This window comes from Setaria italica, chromosome IX (genome assembly GCF_000263155.2).
Source record: "Setaria italica strain Yugu1 chromosome IX, Setaria_italica_v2.0, whole genome shotgun sequence".
Taxonomy (NCBI): Eukaryota; Viridiplantae; Streptophyta; class Magnoliopsida; order Poales; family Poaceae; genus Setaria; species Setaria italica.
The window spans coordinates 49,864,284-49,874,947 of NC_028458.1; the positions used below are offsets into that span (position 1 = coordinate 49,864,284).

The 10,664-nt window shown below is 48.7% G+C and overlaps 2 protein-coding genes across 2 annotated transcripts; both read right to left on the reverse strand.

The window, feature by feature from the left end:
• Window positions 1–1,772: 1,772 nt before the first annotated feature.
• LOC101767588 (trifunctional UDP-glucose 4,6-dehydratase/UDP-4-keto-6-deoxy-D-glucose 3,5-epimerase/UDP-4-keto-L-rhamnose-reductase RHM1) lies at window positions 1,773–5,237 on the reverse strand. Its single transcript, XM_004984691.2, has 3 exons — window positions 4,977–5,237; window positions 2,626–4,215; window positions 1,773–2,530 (listed from the first exon to the last, which is right to left on the reverse strand). The coding sequence occupies exons 2-3, from the start codon at window positions 4,192–4,194 to the stop codon at window positions 2,078–2,080; spliced, it is 2,022 nt and encodes a 673-aa protein (XP_004984748.1). The 5' UTR covers window positions 4,195–4,215; window positions 4,977–5,237; the 3' UTR covers window positions 1,773–2,077.
• Window positions 5,238–6,500: 1,263 nt separating this feature from the next.
• On the reverse strand, window positions 6,501–10,527 carry LOC101766918 (UDP-glucuronic acid decarboxylase 6). The gene is made up of 13 exons (XM_012842905.3): window positions 10,279–10,527; window positions 10,031–10,137; window positions 9,841–9,927; window positions 9,095–9,182; window positions 8,250–8,341; window positions 8,103–8,167; window positions 7,935–8,023; window positions 7,761–7,838; window positions 7,553–7,646; window positions 7,397–7,463; window positions 7,241–7,304; window positions 7,057–7,097; window positions 6,501–6,965 (listed from the first exon to the last, which is right to left on the reverse strand). Exons 2-13 carry the CDS (start codon window positions 10,121–10,123, stop codon window positions 6,780–6,782), a joined length of 1,044 nt encoding a protein of 347 aa, XP_012698359.1. The 5' UTR covers window positions 10,124–10,137; window positions 10,279–10,527; the 3' UTR covers window positions 6,501–6,779.
• Between the last annotated feature and the right edge of the window lie 137 nt (window positions 10,528–10,664).

Genomic DNA, 10,664 nt, shown 5'->3' on the forward strand with positions numbered 1-10,664 from the left:
CAGCAGCGTCTCTAGAGATTTTTCTTTTGTTCGTTTTCTTTTGGATGGACTCCACTCCACGCTCTCGCCACCGATATAAATACGACGCGCGTGGGAACGTAAAAGAGCAGGTACAGCAAACTCCGACGTGGGTGAGAGAGAATAGAGGAAAGAGAAGAAGCTGGTCGTGGCCGGCGACGCCGAGCGATTCGCCCATCTACGTGACTACCAGGCGTCCAGTTTGTCGATTTGTGGGACACTTCATCGGTGGTGAGCTCGGGAAAGACGCAGCTGGATGGTGGAGCACCCTTCGACGAAAAGATAAGTGGTGTGCTTGGAACCCTTGCCGCCGCTCGCCTCGCCAGGCAAAGCAAGGCAAGCTCCGAAGGGAGCGTTTGCTTTCCTTGCTGCTACTTGCCTTGCCTCCCCTGCAGCTCCATCCAGCAGCGTCGGAGCTCGATCCGACCATGGTGGAGGTCAATCCAACAGTGGCGGAGGTCGAATCGACAACGGCTGAGGTCAAATCGACGGTGGCGGAGGTCGATTCGGTACATGCAGAGTTTGATTCAACGACGACGGAGCTTGATTTGGTGTGCGTCTCGATTTGACGACGGCGAAGCTTGTTGCAGCAGCTATGGTGTCGATTCGACGGTGGCTCGAGCAGCCCACACAAGCAAGCGAACCTTGCCCACACATGAGAGTTGATTTTGACTCTCCTGCATCGGCAAGGATCTCCTTGCCAGCCGAGCAAGCTGGCCGGGCAAAGAGGCGAGGCGAGCCTCCTGCAAGAGTACCAAGCGCGCCCAAGATATGTTATTGGTGGGTCCCATCATAATAAAAAATGTTTCTTGAAATTTGTGAAAAAGACTAATTGTTGTATGCAAGGTTGGTCTACTGATGATCTGGCTTGTCTGTAAGACAAGTTTATTGGGCTTGCTCTAGTAACTGACGGAGCTTGTTGCTTGGAACGGAAGTGTTGGATCCTTCGTAGCTCAAGACCTAAGCGACGGAACCACACGCACATAACTGACGGCGCTTGTTGCTTGTCAAAAGTAAACGAGGTCCGTCAAACGAAATAGTATTATGTTAGGAGATGATGGTTGGATATGCGTGCAGCCACGCTGACAGTTTCCTAACGCTATGGATACACGGTACGAAAATACTATCATCGAGATCCTGGACATCAGGCGGTACTAGGCGTTGACGGAAAACACGAACGGTGCTGAATGTATCTGAACATAATGAAAAGAAGACGTTGATTCTCATGTGTATAGTTCCCATACAACAGGTCCTGATTGATTCTCATGTATCAGGAATTCAGGACCAGCCGCCGTATGCATGCAATGCTGCTATGTTGCTTGACCTAAGGGAAAGGGAAACCGAAGAAACGGTCAAACGACGGCGCTGCCTGCCAGCCTCGCACGGCGTCGCCCCTCGCCCGTCAGGTACGGGTCGCGCGTACGGCAGCGAAGGGCTTCGTCAGCGGTCTCTCGGCCAGGGCGGTGCCGCCGTGCAGTGCAGCCACCGCCACCAGCCATGCAACCGCATAGCCGTCAGGGGGCATCTGTTGCCGATTTATTTTTCCGGCAAGCGACCAACCAACCGCAACGTACAGCTGCAAGCCACAACCATCCAGCAACCCACCATGCAGCGCTAGACAAAACACAGGTAGAGCGGGGATAATGGTTCAACATGCATGCTGCTACCCAGGGCGCTGACAACCTCCATCAACCCACCAAGTGACCAAGGACAAGTTGGTGAAGTGCAACAAAGAACTAGAATGCACAAGACCATGTACAATAACTGCTCTCTGACAGTTAACATATAATGGAATAAGTTAAACCAAAGTGTTCATCGATAACCACGTCTCAGCATATCAGCCACTGCCCACTATATAGAACATCTAAGGATATCTACGTGTTCTGTAAAAAAACATGATGCGTAGCGGAACAGAATGACAGAAAAAAAGAGGTATGCCTGCCATCGCCTCGCCCCCAGAAGAATCGACCACAACCACGAACCACCAGGCAACATTAACTATTTTAGTGTCAAACAATAACCAATATAAAGAACCTCAACACCCACGTACCCTAAATCCTCAGTTAGTAGGGACCTTCCTGTTTGGCTCGAAGACATACTTGATCAAAGAATCCTTGATGGATAGCAGCTCAGGGAACTCAGCCTTCAGTTTCGATGCGTCCATCTCGTTGTTGCTCCTAGGTGCAACTATGACCTTGGCCTGCTCTTCTAGTGTGAAGTTGGTCCACTTGAAGTCAGGATTGATGTACTTTTTGTACATCTCCAGAATCTCGTTGTGGCTGACAACGCCAGGGTTGGTGAAGTTCCATATGCCCCTGCAGTCCCGCTTCGCCATCTCGATGGAGATAGGCAGAAGCTCATCCAAAATCGTCATGCTGTTGGGAATGTTCACCACCTTGTCGTAACGAGCTATCTTTGTGATGAAGTTACGAGGGTTGCCTAGGTCTGATGATATAGGCATCCTCACCCTAAGAGTACAGACATTATCATAGTCCTTCAATAGCTCTTCAACCTGCACCATGATTAACAGCACAGAAATTAACTTTCAGGCATTATCAAGCAGTAAAAGGAATTCCACTGATAAAAGGAAAAGCAAAGTGAGCTTACCATTGCTTTAGTTTTGGAATAAAAGGAGCCTGTAAAGTTGGGTGTGTCTTCCTCTTTAAAGCCGATTCCAGACCCTTCAGGGTGCTTAGCATCATACTCAAATATACAGCCTGTAGCATAATTAATCATGAGCAAACCCTGCTCACGACAAACATCAGCAAGATTCAAGGTGCCTACAACATTGGTGCGGATAGTGTCCTGTTTGTGCGTCTCACACCAGTCAACATTTGGTCTCCCAGTGACTCCAGCAGCATTGAAAACATGAGTTGGTTTCACATTTCTAATGTCCTCCAAAAGCTGAGAACGCTCCTCCAAGCGTCCTTTCCCGTACTCATATGGTATCCCTTGCTTCTCACAAATCTTCCCAAGGAGTCCACCAATCCATCCAGTCCTACCATAGATTAAGAACTTGTAGGAAGGCTTTTGAGGGGCATCGGTGGTGCTCTGGGTACTGGCTGCAGGAGCTGTTGTGCTAGCCTCCACTGGTGATGAAGCCAGAGACTTGATTTCCTCAGTCCAGTTATGTCTTTCATCAACACCAGGAGTCATCAACATCCTTGGATGAGGGAGCAAAGCACCAGTGACATCTCCCCAGTAATCAGGATTGGTTGTGTACCACTCAATTGTTTTCTTCAAGCCCTCTTCCCATGGTGTGCGCTCTGCCCACCCCAATTTCTTCAGCTTCTGATCATCCAAGAAGTACCTCTGGTCATTGAAGGGCCTGTTCTCAACAAACCTGATGACTTTCTCAGTATCCAAGCCAAAGAGCTTGCATATGTCCTTGGCCACATCAATCACCCTCCTCTCCTTCACAGTACCAATATTATACACATGTCCAACCTCCCCTTTGTGAAGAACCACCTCAAAAGCTTCAGCCACATCCTCACAGTAGAGGTAGCTCCTGACATTGGAACCATCTCCATGAATTGGAAGGGGCAGACCTCTCATGGCCAAAAGAATGAATTTGGGAATGAGTTTCTCAGGGAACTGGTTTGGCCCATACACATTGTTCCCCCGAGTGGTAATCACAGGAAGACCATAAGACCTACCATAAGCCATCACAAGCATTTCAGCCCCAGCTTTTGTTGCCGAATATGGATTTGTTGGAAGCAGCTGTGAGGCCTCATGGTTGCCAACCACAGCATCCTCTTCGGTTTCTCCATACACCTCATCAGTACTGACATGAATAAACCTTCTGATCTGACCAGTAACCTTGCAAGCCTCAAGAAGGACGTGGGTACCATATATGTTGTTCTTTGTGAACTCAAAGGAATTGCCAAAAGAATTATCCACATGTGTCTGAGCAGCAAAGTGCATGATGGTGTCAATCGACTCTGTGATCAGAAGGTAGTTCACCAGATCAGCACTTGCAATGTCACCCTTGACAAACTTGAAATTTGGTGAAGGCCGCGAAGGGTTGAGGTTCTTTAGGTTGGAGCAGTAGTCAAGCTTGTCGAGGACAACAATCTTGTAGTGTGGGTAGTTCCTAACCAGGCGGTTTGCCACATGCGATGCAATGAAACCAGCAGCGCCGGTTATGAGGATGTTCTTGGGCTCGTAGGTCGCCATCTTTGTCTGCTGATTTCTAACCTGTTAATGTGTTATAGATCACAATGAGATAAGGTGTACTGTCACAATGATGCCTCATTTGCTTAAGTTGAGAAAATAATAATACAAAATGAAAATACAATAATAATGAAGTAAAAAAACAGAGATCTGGTTGCAATTGATAGTCAAATAATAATAGTAGGCTAGTAGCAACAAAATGAAGTAAACCATCACTAGAAAATATGGACATAATTAATTATTAGCAAATGTGGTACTGGAATTTAATATAAAATTAACTTGGATCCTTAGAACAGGCAAACTCTATAATCAGACACTTCAGCTTCATGCTCTTGCCGACTGATTTCCAACTTCTATGCTACGCAATTAACTCTTATCACTAAGGATCATTAACTGTACGAGTAAAGTAAGTGTCATTAACTCTGCGGTAAGGATCATTAATTCGGTAAGATACGCAAAAGGCAGACCACCCTCACCGCAATATCCTAGCCCAGGCAGGCAATCATCAAAGGCGCGCGCCCATCATGATCCACAAATCTAGAGAACCAACTCACGCAACGCAACGGCAACCAACCAGCTCTATCGGCCATCCCTTAGCTACGACTGAACCGCCTCGCCGCCGCAAACCCGGAAACACTTAACGCCGGATCACGCTCCCTCACTCACGCGGGCGGCGAGCCGCGAGGATCAGATCTATCGCGCTGGCCACCACAAGGAGCCGAAACAAGCACCGGCCCGTAGCAATTGGAGAATTCGCACGATCAGATTCGAGAGCAGGGACTTACGAGAAGCGGGTCGCCGAGATCCGTGAGCCCCGCGGTGGCGGCAGAACCGAACCGAGCCGAGCCGGGGAGCGAGCCTGTGTCGGAGCCGAAGGGACGGTCGCGCGCTGGCGGCGATGCCCGCACGCGCGTCCCGGTGCGGTGGGCGGCTGCGGCGGGGGACGAAGCGAACGCGGCCGGGGCGGGCGATGATGCCGCCTGCCGCGACGAGCAACGGGATGGATCGAGAGGGCGGGGGCGGGGAGGAGATCGGGAGGGAGGGAGGGGTGCCGGGGCTGGCTCACTTAAATGCGGGCCGCGTAAGTCCTGACTCCTGACTCGCTTCGCCGCGTGGACGCGCCGTCCGTTTCGTCCAGCGCACGCTGCTCCCTCCCTAGTCTTGCTGGCGGACTCGCGGCCGCGGTGCCCCGTCGCCAAACCCACCCCCAGCTCAGCAGCAGCTACGGAACGGAACGGATGGGCCGGGGCGTGCGTGACGGGGAGTAGGTAGGCGGCGTCACCCGCGCGGCGCTCCACGCGGATTGATGCGGATCTCAGCAGTGCCTCTAGAGATTTTTTTTAAAAAATTATATATTCTGCTTTCTTTATTTTTATTTGGATGAGCTCTAGTACACGATAGTCGATAGAGATCAGTAGCGACGCGATTGGGACGTAATCCTGTTTCTGTTGTGCGCTATAAACCCCGTCATCTTCTTGGAGATAACGGCGACTCTAGATGGCGGGCAGATGGCGCCACCGACATCGAGACGAGACGGCGTGCTACGGCGTGGGCTGGTAGTCGTAGCTCGCGGTCGCGGCGCACGTGCTGCGGTTGCTTGGAACGGAAGCGTTGGATCATTCGTAGCTAGTCCACGATGGGGCCATGTTACCAGCTAGAGCTAGGAGTATACACTAACTAACAAAATGCAAGGGTCGGGTGGTTTCGCACTGACGAAGCTGGAGCCAGATCTGCTCCCACCCCCGTGCGGTGTGGGAGTGGGAGAGTCATGGCTCGCTGCTCCTGTTTCCATCGGTTGGATCACGCGACCGACGCGGGAGACCGGTGCGATCCGAGTGAGACGCAGGGAAGCTTCGTGACGCGTCCTGTTTCGTTTTCACCGTGCGTAACGCGCAGTTGATTATCAAGAAAAAAAAGAACACGCGCTGTCAAATCTGCCGTGCCAGCACTGAAAGGAAGGTTCTGCCGCGAAAGGTAAAAGGAAGGTTCTGTCGTCCCACGGAAGGAGCTGTGCCTGACAGCCGGCCACCCGTTGAAGAATCGCAACCGGAGGTCACCAATCAGATCTCAGCACGACACAGCAGGTTGCAGCACGTTGCTTCGGACCTTCTGCTGCTACTGCTGCTGCTTGTTGGTAAAGCGCCAGACCAGACTGGGACTTCCGTTTGCCGAAACACGGTTCAGAGTCAGATCTCTGCGTGACAACGACAGAATGGGCATTTGTCCATTACACAAACACCAAGTGTGCAGTTCAGTGCAGCCATGTCAAGCTGATTAGTGGTTACTATCAGTCTCAGACAGCAGCAAGAAGATTCAAAAGCTCAAAATGGCAACATTGCTATAATCGATTCAGGGAGTGCATAGGCTACAAACACAAGTACCACAAGATCTGCGGAAGCAGAGAGACGCAAAACGGCCGGCCCTGTATGGGAATTCTAATGATACAATCTTTCAAGGTGAACGACAAAGGGTGTATTCGGTTTATTGGAACTCAAATTCCGTAATGAAATGGTGGCCACGAATAATGACGAACCCAACTATGAGTATGCTCCTCCCGTGGATATCCTTCCCCCAAAAGCAGGGTGGGTTTATGCCTTCTTGGGCACGGCAAGGCGCTCCCGGAAGTCGTCCTCCATGAACACCAAGCCATCGCGCAGGACGACCTTGGGCTCCCATCCAAGAACTTCCTTGGCCTTTGTGATGTCTGGCTTCCTCTGGCGAGGATCATCAGGAGTGTTCTCGGTCATTGTCACTGTCACTTCGGGGTTGATCAGCTGCAAAGTTAAGCAGGCATGTCAGTAAACCATCAAGATTTACAAAGCTTTGCAAGAAGAAAGGATTGCCATTATATAATATCCAACTTACCTCCTTCACATTCTCAGCAAGTTCCAGCATGGTGAATTCGCCTACACCACAATGAATTGCAGCCATTTAGCAGAAAGAAGACGAAACCCAACTTCTTGACCATAGGAATGCTTATGACAAATTTATAACGCAGACTGAACTGTAAACTGTGTGGCAACAAAAGTAATACAGAGATGAATTTTACCTGGGTTACCCAAGTTAATCGGTCCAGTGTTGTTTCCATTCATCAGCTTAATAAGACCGTCAACCTATAATGAAGAGACGTAGTTGGTGAGATCATGCACCGACACAGTTATGACGAATTGTGAATCAATTTTTACAAATGCAATGGAAGACAAACCATATCAGCGACATAGCAGAAACTCCTAGTCTGTGTTCCTGGCTTCTGGACAGTCAGGGGTTCGCCACTACAACATTGTGAAAGAAAAGGATAAGCCAACAAAATCATCTGGACACAAGTTGGGAATTAAAATAAAAGAAACCCAACAATTATTACCGAACAGCCTGAGCAATGAAGTTGCTAACAACACGGCCATCATCAATGTTCATCCTAGGCCCGTAGGTGTTGAAAATCCTGGCAATCCGGATTTCTGCAGACATAGCCGACAAATATTATAAGGACAAATCGTAAACCCAAAATTATCAGGGAACAAAAAAGGTCTATGAGCTAATAGTGAAGTTTAAGTGCACAAATAAAGTATTACCAATGCCGTGCTGCCTGTGATAGTCGAACATCAGTGTCTCTGCTACACGCTTACCCTCATCATAACAGCTCCTGACTCCTGATAGAAAAAATAAAACAAAATGGTAAGAGAACTTGAAAGTTAAATTATGAAAAGCAGAGGGAAATATTCCATTTGTCAGATGAACAAATTTACCAATTGGGTTAACGTTGCCCCAGTAGGCCTCAGTTTGAGGGTGCTCAAGCGGATCACCGTAAACTTCAGAGGTTGAAGTCAACAAAATCCTACAATTGAACATAAATTCCATTAGATATAGTTTTTCACATGGAGGCATTGGAAGAATCAATGGGCATGATCACCGACCTAGCTCCAACTCTCTTTGCAAGTCCTAGCATGTTCAGGGTCCCAATAACATTTGTCTTGATGGTCTGTTCAGGACAGTACAAACATTTCAATACTATGAACGGTCAGGAAAAACTAAGAAATGGTAGTGCCTCTCACAGAGCATACCTTAACAGGATTGTGCTTGTAGAAGATTGGGGAAGCAGGGCAAGCAAGGTGGTAGATCTGGTCAACCTCCACAAGCAGCGGTTGGGTGACATCTAAAACAGTGAGAACAAATTTACAGCGTAAGTGCACAATTCATGAGGAAGAAAATACACTTAAAACGGAACAGCTGAGACGAATGATTTGTTAAACTGTTTTTCCAAGAGGAAATGAAACTATTATTGGAGTATATGATCCGTCCCATCATCACATTTTTCGTGATCAGAAATGAAGAAAGTAACACGAGCAGTGTCAGAAAATCAACTTGAATGCACATGCTTCTCCAAATATGAGTTGCCATTAGTAAGTTACAAATCAATAGCCAATGACCAATTAAGAGAAAAATAAATTTAATTCACTCAACAGACAAGTCAGGACATGCAATTGTACAAGCATTGAATATATGACAAAATAAATGCATGGTACTTCAATTGTCATTGACTACCCATGATTTTCAAATTTTCAGGGACTTCTGAAGAAGACGAAAATAACTACAACTTCTAATTGCGAGTATAGTACTACAAGTCAACAAGACAACAACTAAGGCTCAATAATAAATTCAGAAAATATTAAGCTCCATTCAACAAACAACACAGGACATGTAAGGACAAGCACAGAGACAACATAAAGACATAGCACTTTATGTGTCATTGACTATCCAAGATCAATAACTTTCAGGATGCTCTGAAAGAGAAGACTTAAAGCGATGTCAACATGATATTGAATTTGTGGCTATGCAGAGTCATAAGGTCCACTGCGGATTTACAGCCAAATGTCTTTAGGAATGCATAGTTAACTAGTTATTTTACCATGACGGATGAGTTCAAATCTTGGGTGTCCGATCCACTTCTTCAGGTTGTCTTTTGAACCAGTGAAGAAGTTGTCAGCAACAATGACCTGGACACAACAGAACAGGGTCAAATAAATGTCCGAAAGACAGGATCTGTAACAAGGATACTAGAACTCAATGGTTTCTCCACTTTAAATATGAAGCATGAAAAACACTAACGTAAATAGCCCTGGATCCTTTCGAACAGCACTCCACATGACTCGGAAACTATTATGAAGCTCAAAATGGAGTACCTCTAACAGGATCTCTAAAGCATTGACAGTGGATCTTTGTGATCTTTCAAAATCCCAAATAGATCCACAAAACAGATACTCTGGACTAGAGCCATGATGCAGCTTGAGCTCTATAAATTAATGCACACTTTGCTGCTTGATCTCACTCAATTCAGTGATCACTCACATTACCAATCAGATCCACAATAAGTACCCAACGCTCGAGTAAAGCTTCGAGCTAAAGCTTTATACAGTGGCCCCCACATGATGCAAAAGTAACCTGAAAGCTTGCTTCCCAGAGATCTGGCACAATTATCAGTAACTCATGTCCCTTTCACGTAGATCTAGACCGACTCAGTTCCTGGCCTTATCACTCAGATGAGATCTAGACGCCCTCCATCAGAATGGATTTGACCCAACACATGAAGCAGGCCCGATCCCGCAGACCTACGAGCAATGAACATGCTACGGGATCTCGCCAGGGCGCACGTACCTCGTGCTTCTCGTTCTCCATGAGCTTGTCGACGAGATGCGAGCCGATGAAGCCCGCCCCACCGGTGACGAGGATCCGCAGATTGGCCTGGATCAAGCAGCAAATTGGCACCGACAATCAGGATTCGGAGCACGCGAACACAGCCAGGCCACGCGGCGAGGGAGATCCGGCGACGGGATCGCGCTCTCACCTGGAAGAACTTGGAGAAGCGGAGCGGCGAGGGGGTCGGCGGTGGGCGGGTGGTGTGCTCGCCGTTGCTGCCATTGGTCTCCTTCTGCGCCATCGCGGGTCACGCACCTGGTCCGCCCAGATCCAATCCAAACCACCCGTCAGCGGAAACAAAAAATCACGCACCGAAACGAGACAGGATGAAACGATCACGGAATTCTGCAAGCAACGAAGCGTGCGGGGGAGAGGACGGGCGCGCGCGGCGCTCACCTAGCAGCTGGCGCAGGGGATTGGGCTCGGCTTGCTTGGCCTCGGACACGGGGAACGGGCGGTTTGAATCCGATTAGACTGGGGGCGGCCGACGAGGAGGCTTCCCAGATCTGAGCCGTATTTATAGAGCCCGCGCTGCGCACTCCCCCGGGCACAGAGAGAGGAGATGCAGGCACCAAGCACCACCGACTGCTGCTACCAACCGGGGTAATCAACCAATCTAAATCAGATCTCACCACCCGACGCCACAATTAATTCCTCCCCACTTTTCGATCTGGTGCCAATAAGAAACTCGCAGTCCGTGCAGGGAAGGGGACGAGGAGGGGGGAGCAGACATTTGCGCTTCCAATGGAAGCAAAGGTGCCGGTGCCCGCGCGCCAGATTCC

What these genes read in the sequence shown, in the direction of transcription:
- LOC101767588 (XM_004984691.2), bottom strand. Translation starts at nt 4,194, where the DNA reads ATGGCGACCTACGAGCCCAAGAACATCCTCATAACCGGCGCTGCTGGT. An exon ending in ATTCCAAAACTAAAGCAATG is followed by an intron (nt 2,531 to 2,625) that starts GTAAGCTCACTT and finishes ATCATGGTGCAG; the next exon opens with GTTGAAGAGCTATTGAAGGA.
- LOC101766918 (XM_012842905.3), bottom strand. Translation starts at nt 10,123, where the DNA reads ATGGCGCAGAAGGAGACCAATGGCAGCAACGGCGAGCACACCACCCGC. An exon ending in GCTTCTCCAAGTTCTTCCAG is followed by an intron (nt 9,928 to 10,030) that starts GTGAGAGCGCGA and finishes TGCTTGATCCAG; the next exon opens with GCCAATCTGCGGATCCTCGT. An exon ending in ATTTGAACTCATCCGTCATG is followed by an intron (nt 8,342 to 9,094) that starts GTAAAATAACTA and finishes TCACTGTTTTAG; the next exon opens with ATGTCACCCAACCGCTGCTT.